The sequence below is a fragment of the Myiozetetes cayanensis genome, unplaced genomic scaffold (genome assembly GCF_022539395.1).
Source record: "Myiozetetes cayanensis isolate MyiCay16 unplaced genomic scaffold, myiCay2020 scf5-8, whole genome shotgun sequence".
Classification (NCBI taxonomy): Eukaryota; Metazoa; Chordata; class Aves; order Passeriformes; family Tyrannidae; genus Myiozetetes; species Myiozetetes cayanensis.
In genome coordinates this window covers 39657709-39679994 of record NW_026087742.1, presented here as the reverse complement: position 1 = coordinate 39679994, position 22286 = coordinate 39657709, and the positions used below count along the sequence as shown (strand labels likewise).

Here is a 22286-nt window from a genome sequence, read left to right as displayed (position 1 = left end):
AGATCATTGCCCTTTGACAGAGCTTTAGTAACTGGAGTTAAGCAAACCGTCTGGATTGTGTCTTCCAGTTTTTCATAATAAAGGAAGTGTAAAATGCTAGAAATCACTTGCACTTGGATAGGAAACTTGTAAAGAAGAACTTTCTGGATGGAGAATAAATTTTATGGAAAGTGTGGCTGTTGTGGGAGATAAAGAATAGTTAATACATTTTGGGGAAAAGAGAGAATTAAATGATCACACTTTTCTGTCACTTAACACCAAATATTCAGCCCAAGGAAAAAAGATATGGATTAAGCAGAAGACTGCCAAAGTTAGTTAACGCTTATCATTCACATATTGCCTAGAAAATGTCATTCATTCCTATCCTAATTATTCCATATTTGGGCTGTCTGGCATTCAGTAACAAGTCATTAGCAAGATAGACAAGCTGCTATTGCAATACAATCTGAAATCCTCTGGAAAAAGCTTACAAAACAATGAAGGGCACATAAAACATGATCAACATGTTCCAATTTCCCCAGGCTCACCAGAGAGCAAAGGTACATGATATGAAGCTGAGATAACCTGAATCCATTTCAAAACGTGTTTTAAAAAATGAAGGTAAAAAATTCATTTCCACTCTTCCGTAACACTGAGGCCAGGAGCTGAGAGTATGTTGTATCATTTCTTTTAAACTCTGCTAGGAGTTCAAGCAGAGGAGATGAAATGGAAGGTCTAGGTACAGTTGCATCATAGGATTTAAGGATGATTGTTGCTGTTCACTCAACACGCAAAGACTCCATTGTTGTGCCTTTTCTGGGGAGAAACGTGTCCCATTGTCACAGGACAATTTGAACCTACCAAAGATGTTACTGTCAATCTGTCCAACACCCACTTTCCTCCATGCCCCTATGCTGCACAGCATTACTCTCCCTTTTTATCTATGAAATCTGGCCGATCCAACTTCTTTGCAACAGATGTTATTTAGCAGCAATTTTCCACAATGTCAGGTTTGCCTGACATTTCTGCTGCCCTGTCTCCTGACATACTCTCAGGTGTTTCATATGTAGAAACTGACCATCAAATTTGGGGATGAGTGGTCTCTCATCCGACATGTGCATTAGCTGCCTGGGAGAACACAGCTCACAGGAGTATTACTACAGCACTCAATATTTGACAGGACTGTGAATAACAGGCTAATTGCACTGTGGGCTTATTTATACCAGCAACAACACAGAAGTCGGTGCAGGTGAAATTGGGAAGTCACATGCCTTGATAATGATAAGCTGTCCATGTTTCACAGGATATGAGAAAGTGGTGATGACAACTGTGTGACACTTTGAAGCCAGATGCCTCCTGTATTCCAGATACATTGTCCTTTAATCTTCTAAGAGTCGTGCTGGATTTTGCTGTGCTCTGTGTGACTTCATCTCTTGCTGTGACACTCCGAGACAGCCTCCTGCTGCGGAAGCAGAATTGGTCTGCAGGCTTCAGAGCTATGTTGTCAACACACATGGATGGGCCAGTCTATTTTCTGGCACAGTGAGTCTGGAAAAGAACCTCCATTTTCTTTTTACTGGTGGTCAGTCTAAATTGCCTGGCAGGATTACTGAAATATTAATTAATGGGATGTGCAATGACTACTAGGCTGTCGATGAAGAGCAGGTTCCAGGCCATGTCTTTATAACCTTTCATTTAGCACAGAGGCTCTAGGGCCACAGGAGGGAAAGTAGCTCTCAGGATGTTATTGTTATTCCACACTCTAATGGTTCTTCTGCACTGGAAGAACATTCTTTTGGTGATTATGTATGATTTGCAAATAGTAAGCTATCTTAGAGTGACTCAACCATGAACAAACATAAATATGTGAAAAGGCATTTTAAGCCATGTCCCCACAAATCTTTACATGTAATAAGCTTGAATGTGATGTTTGATCCACTAATCATTCTGAGACTTACAAAGGCCAGAAACATAAGCATTAGTTAAGTGCAGATTGAGACTGCTCTGTATTTGACTAGCTATTTTCCTGAGAACTTTCTGACCTAAGTGTGTGACAGAAGCTTTCTTTTTTAAATAACTTTATGAATGTTTGCTGGCATGGCAAACCAAAGGAACAAGATACAATAGCCTCTTGGTATAAATCTCTGTTAATGAGATCAGGACTAGAAACCTCATTGTTCAACTCACATTCTGTCTGAACGCAATCTGCTTCTCAAATTATAAATCAGGGGCAAGACACTGTACCATTGTGTAACCCTACACCCTGGCTCTGGAATGTTTCCTAGTCACAAGAGGATTGTCATCATTTCATTTACGAGAGAACTATCTAACAGGCTTGGGCCATATTTGGTCTACAACCCCCCTTGAATGAAGACAAATCCCCCCCCCTTGCAGCAGGGTATTTTTTGTAGCAAAGATACAGAAGCATGCATTATAGTGTGCCACATCCTGGAATCTAGGAACAAAAGAAAAAAGCACTGTCAGAAACAGTGCTCATTACTAAAGACGAAGAATATCTTTATGTATACCCTATATATCTCCATCCTTCTAGAAAACAAACACACATACATGTAACAAGATCATTGAATTGAAAGGTTTAGTTCTGTCTGCAAAGGCTCATTGTGTGTGTGAAGCCTCTGTCATCCCACGAGACCTCACAGAGCATTCTGCTTCAAAAAGAAAGATTCCCTCTAACGATCTCAGTCAGAGGGGGACTTAGTCACAGGGTGCGGACGGTGCAGTAATTTCAAGAGCTCTGAAGGACATAATTGCTTTCACATTTTCATCCAGCTTTCTAACAACCCCAGAAAATAAGGAAAGGATCTACTATATTTATTACTGGCTCAGAAGCTGTGTAGAAAATCCCAAGCTCACTCATCAGCTCCACCAAATGTAACTCATCAAACACTTAACCTAAATGCACAACCTTTCAACCAAGTCACCTTTTGTCTTTGATAGGATTCAGTTTACAGGGAGGGAAAGAGGTTCTCCCTTAGTACCCTGTGCCCTGCCTCCCTAGTTCTGCCTGCTGTTCAGAGCAATATCATGAAAGGTCTGTGTAAATACTCATCCTTCCCACCATAACCCCACTAGCTGAAACCTCTCTGTGCTGATCTGAGCTACTGACAACGTCTGCAAAGCAGCACCACATAGCTCTGTTCTCCAAAGGCAGACCATGGGCATGGGTTGACTGGACATCACAGAGATCAGTGCTGCAGTGTGAATAACCAAGAGAAAGTAACTCCAGCACACTGACCACATGACCTGTGAAGGCCATGGTTCCCTAATGCCAAAACCTTGGCCTACAGCTGAGAACAGAGCTCAGGCTGCTTGACTGTGCAAATTTTGCTTTTTATTAGATAGCCAAATTGAGAAATCAGAAGGGGAAATAATTTCCACAGGCAAAAATGACCAAATTGGTAAAAGTGGACCTGAAACTAAACATTTCACATAACTTTTGACTAACTGGATTAAGCTAGTCTCAAAACCTTACCTTGAAGTGAAAAGTCACATTTTTATATACAAACAGAAATATCCGAACTTTAGTGATTTTTTTTCTTTGATCAAAACTCTGAACATGAATTATTTCAGGAGCATTCCCTTCTTTGGAAATATATATTTTCACTATATTTGTTTTGCTTAATGTCACAGCTCTTCAATGACCATCAAATAACAGACAATGGTCCATTCTATCAGCATTTTTACCTAACTGCAGGATGGCACAATTTTAAAGAAATTCAGCATCTTTTAGATTCTCATCATGGCCCAGGTAGAAAGATTAAATATGAACAGACGTTGCTAAAAATCTGATAAACAGCATAAGAAAGTGATTTTTTTCTCCCTTGCCTTCCCTTGCCTCGCCTTCCCTTGCCTCGCCTTCCCTTCCCCTTGTTTCTTTTATCTTTCCATTTTTTAATTTTTCCTTTCTGTTTTTGTTTTCTTCCTTGTTTCTTTTTTTTCTGAAAGAGCACAAACTATTGGATACAGATTAAATAAAAATGTTGAACAATTGCTTCCTTCTCCAAAAAAGAACAAAATTAATATATACAATAATAGAGACTTTATATGTAGATTCATGTCACCCACAGCGACTTCTGTTGTCTGGATCATTGCCACCATTGTTGCTGGCTTGGGATTTATATTCAATATTGAAGGAATCCTGCAGCTATGATTTGAAATAAAATTACAAAACCATTGCGGAGTCATCTTTAGTTTCTTTTGTAATGTGCATTGTCATTCTCACTTTGTCTGCAGAATTTGACAGTATCAGTCATGTTCTCCTCCCAGCAGCAGGGGCTTTACCACAGCTGCCGTCACACAACTCAAGATTTGTGTACTATATACCAGCCTAATACAGGTAAATGCATATTTAGAGGGTGCACTTTAGTCTCAAATGTTTTGAAGCACCCTCAGTCCTAACAACCTGCAGTTGTACATCACAGCAGTATTCACTGCTGCAATTCTACACACTCTTTGGCTGCCCCTAAACAGTGTCATAAAGGTTTACTTGTGCCTGCTTTGGCTGCAAAACATTATGTTTAAAATTCTTGAAGCCTCAATTACAGGTGTCAGTAGAGGCTCTGCAAAGGCCTTCAGCCCTTCACAAGACTATAGTTCTGTTAGTCTGTGAATTTTGTAGCTACAGAAAATACTTTTTCCCCATGAAAGCAAATTGGCCAGGAGCAGTGGCTGGAGAAGGAAGGTCTCTGGTTTCCCCCAGGCCCCTCTCTTCCCTCCCATTACCACTGCAGCTCTTGCCACCACCAAGACCTTACCATGAGCATAGGCAAGGGCCCTGCTGCCTGATGATCCTGGATTGCTGAAAGCTTCAGAAAAGAATGGAGAACAAGGCTGCTGTGGCAGCTCCAGCTGTAGCTCAGCCTATCCCTGTCTCACTGCCTGTCCCTGCCAGCATGGAGGACTTGTCATAGTCCCCATGTGTCTGCAGCTGCACCTAGCCCACACATTCACAGCACCGTTATGCCTGTCACTACTGCCTCCCATGACAGCAGCAGGCTTCAGGTCTGTTGGCTCCTGCCATCCTAGAACCTAGCTGCAAGTGCTGGAGTGGCTGGTGGCTATTGGCTGTGGTGCCCCCCCAGATGTGGAGGTAGATAATATTCTTCCTGGCACTGGAGGCTGCTGCACAGGCAATGGAGGAGAAGGTGAACCTTGTCAGAGGCACTTTCATGCCCTGCAAACTCCTGATGGGGCACAAAGGTTGTGTTAACATCAACTCCTTTCTTCTAACCCTGGCCTTCTCCTGGCCATGTCTGCACTCGGGAGGCTGCTGTCAATTGCACTCTAATCAGGCTTTGCTCTGCTGCCGCTTGCAACCCCTTTGGGACATTCTCCCAGGCTACTGCCTTCTAGGAGCTGATGGGCAAAAGACAATACTTTTCCCAAGTTAAACTATAATGGGTGTGTCATGACACACCACACAGTGCCACAGAAGAGCTCTGGAGCTGCCATCTCATGCTGAAATCTTGTCTTTATTTGACCCGGGAGCCTTACTGCTTGCTTGCACATGCTTATTTTTTGGGATCATTTCCATGTCATTCTCTGTAAAAGTACCATGGCATGCTTGCATCTGAAACCACGGGTGTTCAATCAAGTTGAAAGTCAGAGACAAAGGTACATTTTTAAAGAAACTTTGTGGGTGTTTTGAATTTAGGCTAGTACTGGAAACCATAATATTAAACTGGTTTTCATGTTTTCATATTAAATTTTTATCACAGGAACAATATGGACTAATTTATTTTAAAAAGCCTGTAATCCTAAATAAAAAAACTAAATTGAAAATCTTTTCCTAGAAATGTAAATGCAGGCAACCTGTTTTTGAAAGAATGTCTCCATGTAACTGAGGAAGCTGACTCATGGGCTTTACTTCTGCCACCTAAACCGGTTAACAGGAGTAGAAACCTGGTTAAGCTGGTGCTCTGGCTTGCTGACTATCAGGACTGCTTTTGATCCATGGTCTCTGGTATTTGGATTATTTGCTCTCCCCTCTCTTAATCTCTGTGGGGAAACCTTCCCCTGCTATTTAAATATGAAATCTTCACCATGCTGGAATGTCGCAGGGTACTGCTTACAAACAGAGATGTCAGGGCTCAGTATTTCAGTGCAAACCAGTGTTGAGTTCCAACTCAGAAGGCCCTTTGTTCATTTGTTTCATGTCTTTTGCTGGAAATTCTACATGTATTTGATCACCTAAGACACAGTAAGTCCTGTTACACATCAGAATTTTTAGACATGTGGACTTCAGCTATAGTTTCCCTCTTCTGGCAGCAGTGTCAGTACAGATGGCAACAGTGATTAAAAGACACCAAGTTTCTCAAATTTTGATGTTTAAATACAGTTTTTCTTAAGAGGTTCCAGACTGAAGTCAGCCTCTTTAAGCCTGTCAGATTTTTCCTCCAAAGATGTTGCAATGCCTAGCTAGAGGAGAAAGATTATTATTTATTATTCCATTCTTCAAAACATTGTATCAAAAAAGAAATCAATCTCTCCCTAAACATTCTTTGTAAAATTTCAGAGGTTAACTATTATTTACACGTGTAGCTCACCTTAGTCTTGGCTGATACAATACACCAGCAGGTAGCTCTAATCCCTGATAAACTGTCCACTGTTAGGATGGCACATGTTTTCCTCTTCTCTTTTTCTTACAGGTTGATCCCCTCCTAAGCAATGGAGCACTTTTTACAGCTAATGGCAGGATGATCTTGGTACTATGATGGGGAACAATAAAGTTTTTAAAATACTTTTGCCAAACAATCATTTAATAGCTTCTTTTGGGAAGATGCATTCCATTTAGAGAATACCAGTGTTCCTCGGGGGGCATGTTCCCATGGTTGCACTGTTACGGCACTCCTTAAATAAAGCTCTCCTAAGTTTCCATACTCTTTGTTTCAACGGCTAGCAATGACACTGTGTGGGGTGGAAGTCACACACTTCCACCACATCTCTGGAAGTATGGGACTTAATTCCCCAGACAAACCCCGCCCTACCCTACCCTACCCTACCCAATTCTTACTGTATACTTATATGAGCAGAAAATCAGGCATCTAAGAGGGAGTTATAAATCCAGAGATTTAGTAAATTGCTTTTATTGCTTCTTACAGCTAATCAGCAGCCTAGAACTTTTTTCCAAAAAAAAGTGTGGATATGGCACTTGGGGACTTGGTTTAGTGGTAAACATGGTGGTTGTCAGGTTGGACTCAATGATCTTAGAGGTTTTTTCCAACCTAAGTGATTCTGTGATTCTATGACTCTGTGAATGTTTATCTACTCTGTACTGAAAGAGCAGAGGAAGAGCAAACAGAGGAAGTTAAAAAGTCACCACTTCTTTGCAATTAACTAACTTCACAGATTTAGGTATCATGCTGGTTAACTAACAAAGGGCCTTTAATCTAGAACTGGCGTAACAACTCAGGCAGGTTTTTGAATTTTAATTTGACAATAAAAAGCAGAATAAAACAAAGTTAATTATCCTAAAAATGCTTACCAGTCAATTTAAATTCATTATTTGAGTTTTGCTTTCATCTTTATTCTGTTGCTAATTTTGTAGTGTCAAACAGTATAGACACTGCATATAAAGAACACAAAGCTGCAAGATCCTGTAGCAGATAATGTCAGTGTCTTCTGTACATTTGCAATGGATTGCTGAGGCACTCTGGCACTGCTCTGAGGCCATTGTAGGGCTCACCAAAGGAGGACATGCATTGCTGAATACTCTATAATAAAATGGAGAATAATGAGATATACATGTATTTGAACAGAAATGTGATTATGTATTACATTCAAGAAATATCATTTGATGTTGTCATGTGATATGTTTTCTATTATATAAACAATTGTGTACCATCATCTGCATTTAGAGGTTGGTATTGCAGAATACAATGTCCTTCACAGAAACCACTGAGTGAATAGCCATACTTTAATAGAGTGCTCTGAAACTAGGAGAGCTGAAGAGGGGTGTTCTCTCAGTAAAGTAAAAATTTAAAATCCCAGTGTTTCTCCTATCATAGTTGATGAAATCCCATTCATCTGTATTTTTTCTGAAGATGGCTACTTGTATGACAGTTCACTCTTATCTTCAAGAAGAATTCTAGCCCAGTGGCTGAGATCTGAATGTTTATCTGCAGTTGGACACCTATTTAAATATTTAAGTATATATTTTTAGGGAAAGAAAGGTCTTAAATGTCCATCAGAGCACTTACAATTTCAGAGACCAAACAGCCTGAGTAATACGTAGTGTTTATATCTTATTTGTGAAACAAAAATTTTGTAGATGAAGAATTAGTGGAAGAAAGCTTTGTCACAGACCAGCCAGCCAAGGAAAAACACATTGCTTAAAGGAACAGATTTGTTTCCTGGTTTTTGTTTGTTTGTTTGTTTGGGTTTTGTTTTAGTTTTTTTGTTTTGTTTTGTTTTAACGTAGGACAGACTATGAAGAAAGGACCAGAGAGCAAGCTCAAAAATGTGTTAGTAAAACACAATTAGATCCAACAAAGGTAACCCTGATGAAAAATGAATAATTTAAAAGATGTTTAGCCATAAAACACTAAATTTATAAGACAGGAGGCAGAAGAAAGGCAGCTGAGATTCTAAGTCACACCTATTACTGAAATTCACAAAAAGAGAGGTAATGATGTACCCTGTGGTCTTTTCACAGTCCCACTTCACAACCAGGCAGCCACTTTGAATTTATGAGCTGGGACAATTCCTGGGGCGTTTCAGTCTCAAATTCACTAGGTTGCAAAAGCCTTATGAAAAATAATATTTTCTCTAACATTTTTTGTAACAGTATGTACAGGACTAGGGGATCAGGCCCAGCCAGCATGGGTGTAGGAAAGGCAAGTCCTGTTCCACTGACCTGATCTTTTTCTATGTCCATGTGACCCATTTAGTGGATGCAGGAAAGGCTCTGGATATTGTCTACCTGGACTTAAGTAAAGCCTTTGGCACAGTTTCCCACAGCATTCTCCCGGAGAAGCTGGCTGCTCATGGTGTGGATGGATGCACTCTTCACTGGGTAGAAAACTATCTGGATGGCTGGGCCCAGAGAGTCATGGTGATGGGTGTTACATCCAGCTGGTGGCTGGTCACCAGTGGGGTTCCCCAGGGCTCAGTGCCGGGGCCAGTTCTGTTTAATATCTTTACTGATACCTGGATAAGGGGATCAAGAGCACCCTCAGACACTTTGCAGCTGGCACCAAGTTGGGCAGGAGTTGATCTGCTGGAGGGCAGAAAGGCTCTGCTGAGGGATCTGGACAGGCTGTATTGATGGGTCAAGACCATTTGTACGAGGTCCAACAAGGCCAAGCGCTGGGTGCACCTGGCTCGCAATAACCCCAGGCACTGCTACAGGCTGGGGGCAGAGTGGCTGGAAAGCTGTCCAGCCAAAAAGAACCTGGGGGTGCTGGCCAACAGCAGCTGAACATGAGCCAGCAGTGTGCCCAGGTGGCCAAGAAGGCCAATGGCATCCCGGCCTTTATCAGCAATAGTGCAGCCAGCAGGACTAGGGTACTGATTGTCCCCCTGTACTTGGCACTGGTAAGGCCAAGCCTTGAATCCTGTGTTCAGTTTTAGGCACCTCATGATAAGAAAGACATTGAGGTGCTGGAGCATGTCCAAAGAAGGGCAATGGAGCTGATGAAGGGTCTGGAACGTAAATCCTATGAGAAGTGGCTGAGGGAGTGCAGTTGTTTAGCCTGGAGTAAAGGAGGCTTAGGGGGGACCTTATTGCTCTCTACAACCACCTGAAAGGAGGTTGTAGCCAGGTGGGGGTCAGTCTCTCCTCACAGCTAACAAGTGACAGGACAAGAGGAAACAGCCTCAAATGGTGTCAGGGAGGTTTACAATGGATATTAGGAAGATTATCTTCATGAAAACTATTGTCAAGCATTGGAACAGGCTGTCCAGAGAAGTGGAGGAGTCACGACCCCTGGCGTAGTGTAGATGTGGCACTGTGGGTTTAGGGATGGACTGGGCAGTGATGGGCTCAAGGCTGGACTTGATGATCTTAGAGATATTTTTCAACCTAAACAGTTCTATGATTCTAAGTATATGGTCATGCGTCTATAATTTGATGCATTTACATTTGAAATGTAAATATTATACTTCAGACTCTCATCTGCCTATTCATTTCTTTGCATTCCAGGTATCATATTTGTTTCAAACTGACAAGGTCTAGAATATATGAAATAAAATACAAACACCTATTGAAGAAAGGTAATACCTGTCACTTATAGAAAATGGTATATCTTCAGGTCAAAGTAAGAATTCATTGCATTAACAATTATTTTATGCACTGCCATGCATAATTACCCCTTTCCTCTCTATGTTAATAAGAAACAAAAATTTTTTTATGAGTTATATATACTTCAAATAGACCCTAGTAAATTACTGTTCCTTAAAAGTTCTCAGAACTTCCTGGACTTGGCAAGTGTCTTCAGATCCCAAAATGAAAACGAAACCAGTGGATGAGGCAGTCTGTTAAAGCCTGTTTACAGTACTATAAAGGTCATGTTTTTGGGGCCATTGTTTTGCATAAATAGAAATCTGAAAATATGGCAAGCCAGATGAACAGACTGATGTCAGTATTTCAATTCTATTTTTACAACATAAGCCATAGCTTCCCTTTGTAGGTATTAAAACTGAACACATTTAAATTAAATACTTACTAAGGAGTGCTTATCTGCAAAACATGTGAAGCAAATGGGTTTTTGGTAATGGCTTCTTGAACATCTAAAAAAAGCATGAAAGTATATAATAAATATTATGTAAACCAAATACTTTAATAAAAATAAGATTCACAGTCAAACATTCAACACAGAACTTTTTGAAGATTGTGAAAATGTAGTTTAACAGCACTGGGTTTATTTCCCCTATCAACTGCTGCTGAAATATAGGCCACATCTCTATTTTTTAAAATCTGTATCTAGACATTATATGAACAAAAGATTGAGTGTCAATAAAGAAATCTAAAGCTAGAGAAAAGAATGCCAGCAACTCTAAGCCAGCAACAAATATTCCAGGCATAGACTGGTTAGTGACAAACTGTTATTCATTAAAAAGACTACTATAAAAGTGCACAGTTTCAGTTAATTTTTTAACATGTGAAAATAAAGCCAAAAAAAGGTGTGCAGAAAGGTCACAGTTTAAAAAAGCAATGTACTTTTATGACATGTAAGTACATACAACAATTTGCTTATGGACAGGTACCTACTTACATGTAAGTCTACCTGTAAAATTTCCCAGCTTCCTATTGCCAATTTTAATCCCTAAAAAATTATGCAAGCTAATTAAGTTTCCCAGGTACATACATTTGTGTATGTATTACATTAATTTTCACAGTTACTTCATTTGCAATCTGTTAAATCCCATGACTCTTTGTTTCTTTCATATTCCTTACATACTTTTCTTATAGTTTTCCTTTTCACACTTTGCAAACTTCAGCATTCTTGCTCCCAGTTCTTTTGCTGAATTTACCTTTCCCTATATTTCTTTGTAATTTCTCTGTTACTCATACAGCCATTTAGATTCTATATTCATGTATGTCTCTTTTCATATCTACTTTCCTAACCTGAGCACATCGTACTAAAACATCTCTCTGGTAAAGAATGGAATTCTTCATTTCCATTTGCCTGGAAGCAATAACCACAAGTTATGAAATAATGAAATTCTGAACCACTGTTTGATGGAGCAGGAATTGTAAGCTACAGCTGCAGAAAATTCCTAAACAGTTGCAAAGATCTATTATTCTGCTGTGCAGTTTATAGGAAACTGAAGCCTTTTTCCTCAAAGTCATGCAATCCACCATGTGATGTAGAAATGTATGGATAGTGTGCAGAAGCTTAATAAGCCCTGGTTTAGTTTGATTCCAGGAAATGAGGGGGTATACTTGAGTAACCTGATCATGAAATGGTGCAGTCCAGAAGGAAAAGTAGTGGACTAGTAAAATGAAATCAATGGACTTCAAGGAACTCGTATAAACTCAAATAACTGGCATGTAAAATCTTGCATGAAAAAAGTCCAAGGAAAACATAAAATTCAAGAGAGTTGGCAATTCCACAAACAGCACAAAAGGCAAGCAGAAGTTATTTCAATCATATGAAAAGTCAAGTGAAGAGACCATGTAGACTAAGTCACAAGTTCCCCACTGATTTCAAATACAAGATGGAGCACACAAAATACCAGAACTATGCCAACTAATGAGAGCTCTTATGGAAGACATGTATGAGTGCATAGGTCAAAGCAAATCCAAATCATTAGATAAAGGAAGAGATGCAAGAAGTAAGTTTGTTCAACAACCGTGTTAGTTATTGTAAGACGACTAAGCAAAATTTTAGCTAATTAATCACTGGGGAAAAAATTATCGAGAACAGGTACAGACGTTTCCCCACATTCTTCAGCAACATGGAAGCTGCGATTGGAATTTCATATAAAAAGTGCCAGTATAAAGTAGGCACGAAATTAGCCTGGCTTAGAGAAAGAACAAGTTAGAGAACACTTAAGTAAGTTTGACATTTTTAAAATGGTTGCACAAGTGATATTCACTTAAACATTCAGATTTGTCTGCAGCCATGTCCTAGCTTAGTATTTGTGACCTTTAAGAATTGATGGAGAAGAGGAACATTCTAAAATACTAGAAGAAAATAAAATGCCATTCATTATAAAGAGATATATTTACAAAAAATGTATGATATATAAAAGGCAATTATTTGCAAAAATAATTGCAAAAAAATCAAGATGGATAAGATGCATCTTGAAAGAACATTTTTGACAAACATCTGTTGCAAACAACATCTACAGCTGGATTGAAGGTGTCATATTTTGAATCATATTTTTGGCCAAGAAAAGGTCACCATTATTTTAAATTAATCTCATTGACTTCAAGAAGGGTTTAATGATTTTGATATACTGTTTGCTAAATTCAGTTGATGATGATGATGATGATAATAATAATAATAATTTCTATCACAGGATTCCTGGGTTTAATCCAAATAAATCTATGGTGACAAAATACAAGTTATTTAATCACTTGATGTATCATCATATTTATTATCCAACTTACTTTGTAGCCTTTGATTGAGACAATTAAGAGACTGGAAAATCCTCTGTTCTTCCACTGAAAGTGCACTCATGCCTGGACACGGAGCCCTGTTAAGCAGTGAGGGCTGGCTGGCTGGCTGCACACTGTCCATAGCTGCCAGGATTTCACCCTCTGCAATGGGTGTATTTGCTAGTTTTTCTGCCATTAGAAACTGAACAGTGCTTTCTGAAACTGAAGAGATTACAGGGGGGAATTTCAAATGAGAAGAGCTCATTACATTTAAGTAAATTGCTTGTTTTCATGACTGTATGTCTGTGAAACACATAAAACTGACATTGAAAGATCAATTGGCAAAATCAAGAAACATGATACATTAGAAAATAAAGTAATTAAGAGCACTAATTCATCTTATAATTGGCACCAGAGCAAGTCTTAATGAGTTTGGAAATACGAAATGGTAGCAAGCAATACCTGTCCATATCATACAGTTTTGTATGACACGTACAGCTACAAACAGACATGGAATCAAAATTTTTTTTTTCTGCTTAGAATCACTGATGTCAAAAGGCACAAGTCATGTTACACATTCTACTTTATGCACAACCAAGAATTGAAATGAGTTGTGTTACTATACCTTCCTCAGATTTATAGATGTTTTTCATCTTTTGTACTGGATCAAATGCAGATGGAACAGGACTCAGCTGGACAGTACATAATGAATTCTATAAAAAATATTATAAGAATATTTTTAGTATAATTTAAGGTAACTACTACCTTCTGAACATGTTTTATTTATTATTTCATATTACCAAATGTTTAGAAGTGCAAAAGTATTAGTGTATACTAACTCAGTGAGGTATTCTGGTTCGTTTTATTCTTGTTAGCAGTGACAGCAAGCTGACTAAGCATATTGATTCAAAATTGCATGAGACTGAACAAATCTTTGATATTTCTAGAACTCTTTCCATTTTGAAGATAAATAAGCTTTTTATTTTTATAGTATTTTATATTAACCTGTGCATGATGAATAGGCTCCCATCTTTTAAATGCTACATTTTGTCTTCTGTGTCCTGAAACAGCTCTGTGTTTATTTTCATAGTTGCCAAGAACTTGATTTTGTCTTGTAACAGGAGCAAAACCTTAAACGACATGCAGACAAAAATAAACCAAAAATGTGTAAAAACATGATAAAGACAGTAGTAGCAAAACTAATAATGGTGAGTAAATATCTCTGCCCACATTCAGATGTTTACATCTGATCTCAGGCCCTTGTAAGACATTTTTTACCTCATGTTAGCATAGAGGACTAGGAGATACAGGTGTGGATTGTATGTGGACATAAACAGGTTAAGCGAAGCCCCACTTTGAATGCCAGATAATAAAAATGGTCGGTACAAAGATACAAGGTGGTCTTCCCAAGTAAAAAGGAGAATGAAAGGTGAGCTATGATACAAAAAATACCAAATAATGTGCCAAAAAGTAATGTTTTAGAAAAATTGTATTTAAAGAATAATCTTGAAGCCTAACTGCCCAAAACAGTAAATGCCTGTTGACAAGTTGCTGTAATGTACATCTTAACGGATTCAACTTTTGTTAAGATGACATAGCAGTTTGCAGAAAATATGTAGTAGTTCACGCAGTTTATTTGATTCACAGAATCAAAGAATGGTAGAGGTGGGAAGAGACCTTTGGAGGTTGTCTCCAGCACCTCCACTCAAACAGGGCTACACAAAGCTCCTTGTCCAGGACCATGTTCAGACAGCTTTTGAGTATCTTCAAGGATGGAGACTCAATAAAGTCTCTGGGCAATTTGTGCCAGTGCTCAGTCACAAAGGAAAAAACCAAACGTTTCTTGATATTCAGAAGGAAACTGCTGTGTTTCAGTTTGGGCCCTTTGCCTCTGCTACTATCAGTGGGCACCGCTGAAGAGAGCCCGGCATTGTCCCCTTTGCAGTCTCCTTCCAGGTATTTATAGACATTGATAAGATTCCCCATGACCTTCTCTTCTCCAGGAAGTTCCTTTACCATTTTCACAGCCAGTCACTAGATTCTCTCCAGCATGTCCATGTCTCTTGTACTGAGGAGTCCAGAACTAAGTGCTTCAGGTGGGGCCTCACAAGTGTTGTAAGGTTTAAAAGCCATGGTTTCAAATCTTATTTCTATAGCTTGGGATTTTGTAGTTAATCTTACTAATTCATACATCTGTGTACTAATTTTAATGACAGTACTGTTGTATAGCATTTTCCCTCATCAGAGAGGTCTAATCTAGACACTGTACCTCAAATCTGTCTCAGTTTTGTCTGGCATAGCAATACATTTTCAAAATTAAAGCATCAAGTTTCAAAATTAAAATCATGTTCTTAATTAAATGTTTATGCATACAAAATGGAGATGCAAATTAGTATTTTCATGGGCAACTCAGGAATCTACATACACAATGAGATATTATATTCTCATTTGTAAACACAGTTACTAGACTTGTAAATGCAGTTACTTGATTTATACTTGGGAAGATAAATTACCTCTTTCTTTACATAATAAATATTTACATGCACAGTTTAATGTACAGTTCATGATTTGACCAAGAGACCTTTTACTGATTCTAATAAAATTTTATTTCTTTCGTGGTTATTATAGTGACATTTAACAAAGCAGAATTCTTACCATTCACAGAAAAAGAAAAATATTAATTGATCCTTAAAGCATATTTGAAACTAGTCATCTGGCTGCTGCCATCAATAGTAACATGGGACACATTAGATTTAAAAGGTTGCCATTTAGTTATGTGAAAGTTATTGTAACATGATGCATGGTGCTAAATAGCACCTGAAAAAAAAAGGAAATGTTATATTGAATATGGTAGAAAAAAACAAAACCAAAACCAGAAAAATGAAAAGAAAACAAGACACCCCTGGTTATACTAGTTGTCACAGGATTTTCTCAGAAAAAAAATAAAATTCAAACTTGCTCTATGCATATGCATCAATACTTAATTAGTTTGCAAGACATGCTAGATATATGCCAAGGAAAAGATTCCTTTGAGACATGTAAGACAAAATTATAATAAGCAATAGTATCTTTAAGTGAACAAGATACTAAGCAGTCTACAGCTGATTAACTATAAGCATGTAATTAGTCCCATATTTGTGACAGGCTAAAGGTCAAACACATTTTTAAAGCCTTTTATTGACTAAACAAGAAAGGTCTTAAAATAATTCTAATATCCAGCCATAACATAATAAGTGTCATCAGAAGATATACAACTTGAAGTATGGAAGCCAAACTAAATTAAGATCCTCATAGATGACACACTCATTCATTCATCTTGTTCTCACTTACACTTTAGGTACATTTGGCCAAGCATTGCAACAAATCACATTTTCTACAGTGTCTTCACAAACCTCATAGAACTCTGCAGGTATTTTACTCAAGAGCAATGAGGAATTCAATCCCACAACAAGCACTTCAGGACAAAGACTATGGTGTCTGCGTGAATTGGTAGGCAATTGAAAAAATAACAGCAAGTCAGTAAGAGTTATCTAGAGTATTCAAAATAAAGGAGACTTTCAAAACACAGAATCTAAGCAGATACTAAGAGAGGGCAACCCACCCAAATTTTATTACTCAGCTCTTCCTCTGAAAGAGCTGGAGGTATGTGACACCGGGAATGTAGCATTTAAACCTGCAGTGAAGACAGTGTTAGTAGTGCACACAACTTTGACCCAGTACATTTCCTGATTGATTGATCTGATGTGCAGATAAGGACATCAAAAGGCAAGAATCTCTGCTGGAGGCGAGGCGTGGTAATGCAAGTCTTCATTCATTTCCAATGTAAAATCAAATAGGTTAACTCACCCAGATCTTAAATTCAGCTGTTTGACTTTGAACTGGAATAGACAAGCAGATAGCATTTTTCATTTCCCACCCCTACTTTAGGCCAAGAATATTCACCTGCCTGCCTTACACAACAGAGTTGTTTTGAATCACTCCACAGTTAAAGCTATATATTACTGTGGATAAAATTAGAAATGTTTAGAAATAAAATTAGAAAATGGGTTTTAAGTTATGGGAATTAATTATTCTGCTGGAAAGTATTTTTGAGTTGCATGGCCAATCCTTGGGGTGATTCTGGTACATGAGAAAGTTTGAAATGCTGCTTGTACCTGGAGCAGGGTCTACAGTTGCAGGAACTCCAGCTGCAGCCCTCAATAGGAAACAAAACAGCAAACTATATAGAAATTGTAAGCACAAGGATGTCATCAGTGACCAAGGCACAGGACACAGATAATAGGCTGCACAGGAGAAACAAGGCAAGTCAAAAAGCATGAAATGTAATTTGAAATGTAAAAAACGGGAGATTGAAGTTTATTCTCCCAAAAATTTCTTATGCATCTTTGCTCTATCTTACCAACCAATCTCTTCATCAAGGTTAATTTCTAATAAAATGTAGGATTGTTTATGAAATTCCTTAAAATTCTTTATAAATCAGACATACTTTGCAGCAGAGCAAAGTTTGCTTGGCAGAAGCTCTTTAATTTTAACTTACCTTTAATTTATTTTTTTTTAAGGTTTAATTATATTACTGTGACTAAGTCTTAATAATTTTAGGCATTTTCAGTGTCAACATTTTAAAAACACAGTAGATCTACACTTCTTTCACTCTCATGTGGCAGTGTCTGTTGACAAGCTATGACTCAGTTACCTTGTAAAACTTGCTTGTATAAACTTATTCACTTCCTCCTATATCATTATTTAGACCACCTGTCACATCTGCTCATTAGTCAAGAATATAATCTCAGGGAAAATACTTCCTTTTCATTTAATATTGTAGAGAGCTATTAAAAATGGGGATCAATGTTTGAAAGGCCTTTGGGCACCACTAGAATAGAAATGACAATGACAAATGGTGAAAGCTTGTTAAAACTGGTTGTACTGCGTGGATGGATGAAAGGTTGGATGTTTTAACTGAAAACAAATTCATGATGTAATTGAAGAAGACTTTTGTCTGAACATCCCCCCACTCCAGACCCAGAAACATGACTCTTACCAGTAGCAGACTCCTTTGCAGCTCGGGCAGAATGTGCTCCATGCCAGGAGGTACTTGTTTTTCCAGCTGCTGGAATATGATGGAGATGTAATCCATTTTCTGCATTAACAGGTCTTCTCTCAGTGCAGGTTACTGAATGATCTTGACAGGCGCTTGCCTGAACACCACTTACAGAACAAGTATTTTTTGCCCAAGGTTCGTATTTGGCCGTGCTGCAGTCGGGTGGAGAGATCACAGCGGCCAAACCAGAACAATAAGCAATATTCTCACTGTTTTCTCTACCGTTCCTATTTAAACCCCAATTTGCTAGCACAACATGCCTGTCATTTAAATCATTCCTGCCAGTAGTGGTAGCTTGGAGGCTTGAAGGCGGCAGTGACTGACACCCAGGGCTGGAGGTGTTTTTGGCACTTCTGTTTCCCGGCAGAGGTGTGGAAGGCGGGTGAGGTGTTAGCAATTTCCCTGGAGCTTTTTGAGCTTCGTTGGCTCCAGTGGTTGACTGCAGCTGGAGTATAATGCCTCTTCTCTTGGGCATAAAACTTGACTGGGCTCTTATAGATGTTTCTCTTCCAGTTATTTTTGCCTTATTTTTGAGTTGATTACCTTCATTAATTTTAGAATTATTGATATATACTGAGGGTTTACTTGCTTCATCTTTTGACACCATCCAAGCTTTTTTAGCAGAAAAGGATTCAGCAGACATAAATATATTCTGAGATGTGCATTCTTTATTTGATTCTTCAGTATTAACATTTGGTTTTGATATATAAGAATTTTCCTGATGCTTTTTTATGAACATGGGGTTTGAAGGTTGAGCAACAATACTTAAATTATTCTTAGGAGCATTATTTGCTGTTTGAACATATTGCAGCTTTGAAGAAGATACTTCACTGGTGCTTCTTTCATAGAATTTTTCATTATTTTCTGTTATTATCTGGTCAATTTGATCACACCATCTTAGCTTCCTATTGTATTTTTCACTTTCTGCACTTTTCTTTTTTATTTTTGCCAGTTCTAAACTGTCTCTGATAGATGGCATGGATCGAGTTCCGAAACTGATCCCATGGTTCATAACCACAGTTTTGAAAGGACTGGATTCATATTTAGCATCCTTCTTTAGGATACTTGTGAGTAACTTTGCTCTTTTTCTTTCAAGAATGTTACTTTTCAGGGTTTTGTCCTGTGCAGGAATTCCAGAATTGAACTCTGTATCTGACCCCAGTGACATAGTTTCAATTATATTTCCCTCTCCTTCCTCTTTGTTATTCTGTTGCTTAACTTCCAACCGAACTGAGGCATTTGGTATGTCCTGAAATAAAGATGTTACTGGAATAGTATCATTAATACATTTCATATTTTCTTCTTTTGTTTCAGTCATTTTTCCTGAGGTATTTTTAAAAAACTTTGTACTGATATTTTTGTCCTTTGGTAACGTATCAGCTGTGCTGGGAATGCCAGTGGAACATCCCCGATTAGGAAATAAGATTATAGATGTTGCAATAGGTTGTCTGGATGCTTGCACAGATACAGTTCTCTTCTGTGGGGTCATTTTAAAACCCTGATCTTGCATCAGATCCTGAACTCTTTCTCCTGGAATAGAATCAGGACTGTCCCAGGCTTTGCTACGACTGAAAACAGGATGACAAGTGGCTAATGTGCTAGCCGTTCCAGAAGATGGCTTGCTTCTGTCTTTTATACTTTGCAGAAAACTAAATGTATTAATTACAGAGCTCTTTTGGTTATCAGAGGTCAAGAACTCCTCAAGTTTTTTTCCAGATCTCTGAGAAGCAGATGATTCCTCTTCTGAAGTGTTCATGTGTTCAGCAAGAGTTAGAACATGATATTTAGCTAAAAGATCATGAATAGGTATGTTGTGGTAGTGTTGTGAATCTGCATTTCTCAGGCAATTATTTAGATGCGCATTTTTAGAAGTACTTTGATCTATATGAAGTAAGCAATTATTCCTAGTCTGGGATTTTTCTGGATCATACAGGGCATAGTCACACTGTGCAGTCAAAGACGATTCACTTGGTGTTGTGTAATCTCCACTTTGTCCTCCAGCCTCAAGACTGTCAAGGCTTGTCAGGCTTTCTGAATCATCTTTTTCTTTGAGTTCTTGATAAAAATTCTGAAATACAGGCATAGAACCAGGCTGTTAGATTTATCAGAAATGTGGTTTTGCTGATACTATTTTTCATTAATGAGAGCTTAGACTAAAATACAAACAATATTAAGCCTGGCGTTTTTATGACTTGGGTTCATATCACCATGAGTGTTTCCATCAAGTCAAAATTTACCTGTGTTAAGTTGCAAAAGAAAATAATGTAATTTGGGGAGAAATTCAGAAGAGAGAGCTGCATGGTTCAACAAATTTAATCCCCAGTTAGATATGAATTCTGCAATATCAAAAAAGGAACTAGATTTATCTAAACAACAGTACTGTTTCTGGATTTCCCTATGATACAGGATGGCTTCCATACTCTGTAAGAGTTCTAAGTGAATTTTCCAAATTGAAAGAGAATCCATGAAAATGAAGATTTGATAATGGATCTGCCCCAAACTGGAACTTTTCCATCATATTAGACTGAATAAGTTTCTTTTCATATAAAGGGCCACAAATGATGAGGAGTTAAGCCTTGTCATGCCACACAAAAAAAATCTCTTAGCTATCATAACCACAGCGACTAACAGCTACCAACTCCCCCGGTGAAATTCCCTGTTGATGTCTTTCAGAAAGAAGAAAATATCATCTGATCTAAGAGGACAGATCAGGTCTAAGAGTGTAAGGGAGTCCCATGAACTCGCCCAACCTTCTCATCAGATTTTAATGGAGTGATGAATACGAGAACCTGGCACCATCTGAAACATCAGTGGGACAATTTTATGTATGCACTGTACAAGCATTTTCTTCACTATTACTTCTCTATCCAAGCACTGAGATGCTGACATCATTCACAAAATATACTTCTTTAAGAACAAGACTTCAAAATACCCATAAGCATAAAGGACAACAAACATGTCAATTATTTTCACAATCTCATACACTCACTGTCACCAACTCAGAAGCAAAGTGATTTTTAAACTTACGTTGGAAAAAACTGGTGTGAAAAACTAAGAGAAGTTGAATTAGATATGCAACTTATGCAATGAAAATTTTATTTTTTTTATTAGTGACTTTAAATGGAAAATGTTTCAAGTAGCAAAATCTGTTAACCTAGGTAAGTGATTATATATCCCCTGGCAATAACATAAAATTAATATTTTGAAAACTCAGCAAAGAATACATAAAATTCTTTAGTGAATAATAATAATATATTTTTGTCGTAAACATTTTTATTCTAATAAAATTGTTATACCTTAGTATTGCATATTTTATAGTTGTACAAATATATTAAATTGCAGACTAAAAAGCTTAATAAGTCCTGAAAGATTTTTATGGTTGAATTAAATCTTATCTTTCACTATATGTTCAGAGGTTGGTGCAGTCTTCCATCATAGTTATGATCTGAGATAAAGAAATTAAATAGAAGAACAAAGAACTAAGTGTAGGGAAAGATCCCTTTAGGGAAAACTTTCAAACTAACGCTATATAAACCAGTGCCTTTCTAATAGAAAAAAAAGAAATAACACTTTGTTAGTTATTTATTAACTTTTATGTTTGGCTAAATTATATTGTTAACCTCTGCTTGAACTTCACCAAACAAGGAAAAGGCATATACTCAGCATTTTCTGTATCAGGCCAAATTTAAGAACTAGCTTTGAAATTTTCAAGCGGAAAGAAAAAAAACAGTAAAAAGAAATTAGAGATGTTAGGCTTACTTCTTGTCTAATTTGGAAATCGCAACTATATGGCAAAATATGTGTTTCTAAAATGACAAAGTTAGACAGCAGAAAAATTTTGTAAGGATTGATTTAAAAAGCACTTTTTCTGATAGCAGGTCAGCTTAAACTGATAAATCTGGAGGATGCAAGAAAATTTGCACTTCTAAAAATTAAGATTAAGAAAAATTCTACCTAGTTGTGCTCCAGAGCACAAAAGACATGATCTTGCATTATATATATATAATTTTACTGTCCCTGTAAAAAACCACAAAATCTCAGTTGAGGTAACATCCAGAAATGTTAGGAACTAAAGAATAGAGTCCTCATTTAAACACATACTCACTTTTACATAGTTTATGCAAATTTAGTTAATTTTTTTTT

General features: G+C 37.8%; 1 protein-coding gene across 1 annotated transcript in view; it reads right to left on the bottom strand.

Moving 5' to 3' along the window:
* Positions 1–7536: 7536 nt before the first annotated feature.
* Positions 7537–22286, bottom strand: part of CEP126 (centrosomal protein 126) — a 35531-nt gene continuing 20781 nt past the window's right edge. The window contains exons 6-11 of the mRNA XM_050333941.1: positions 18084–20211; positions 14051–14175; positions 13671–13758; positions 13058–13267; positions 10665–10728; positions 7537–7712 (exon numbers count right to left, since the gene is read on the bottom strand). Of these exons, the coding sequence (XP_050189898.1) occupies position 7712; positions 10665–10728; positions 13058–13267; positions 13671–13758; positions 14051–14175; positions 18084–20211 (2616 nt within the window). The 3' untranslated portion in view covers positions 7537–7711. The remainder of the gene's footprint in view (positions 7713–10664; positions 10729–13057; positions 13268–13670; positions 13759–14050; positions 14176–18083; positions 20212–22286) is intronic.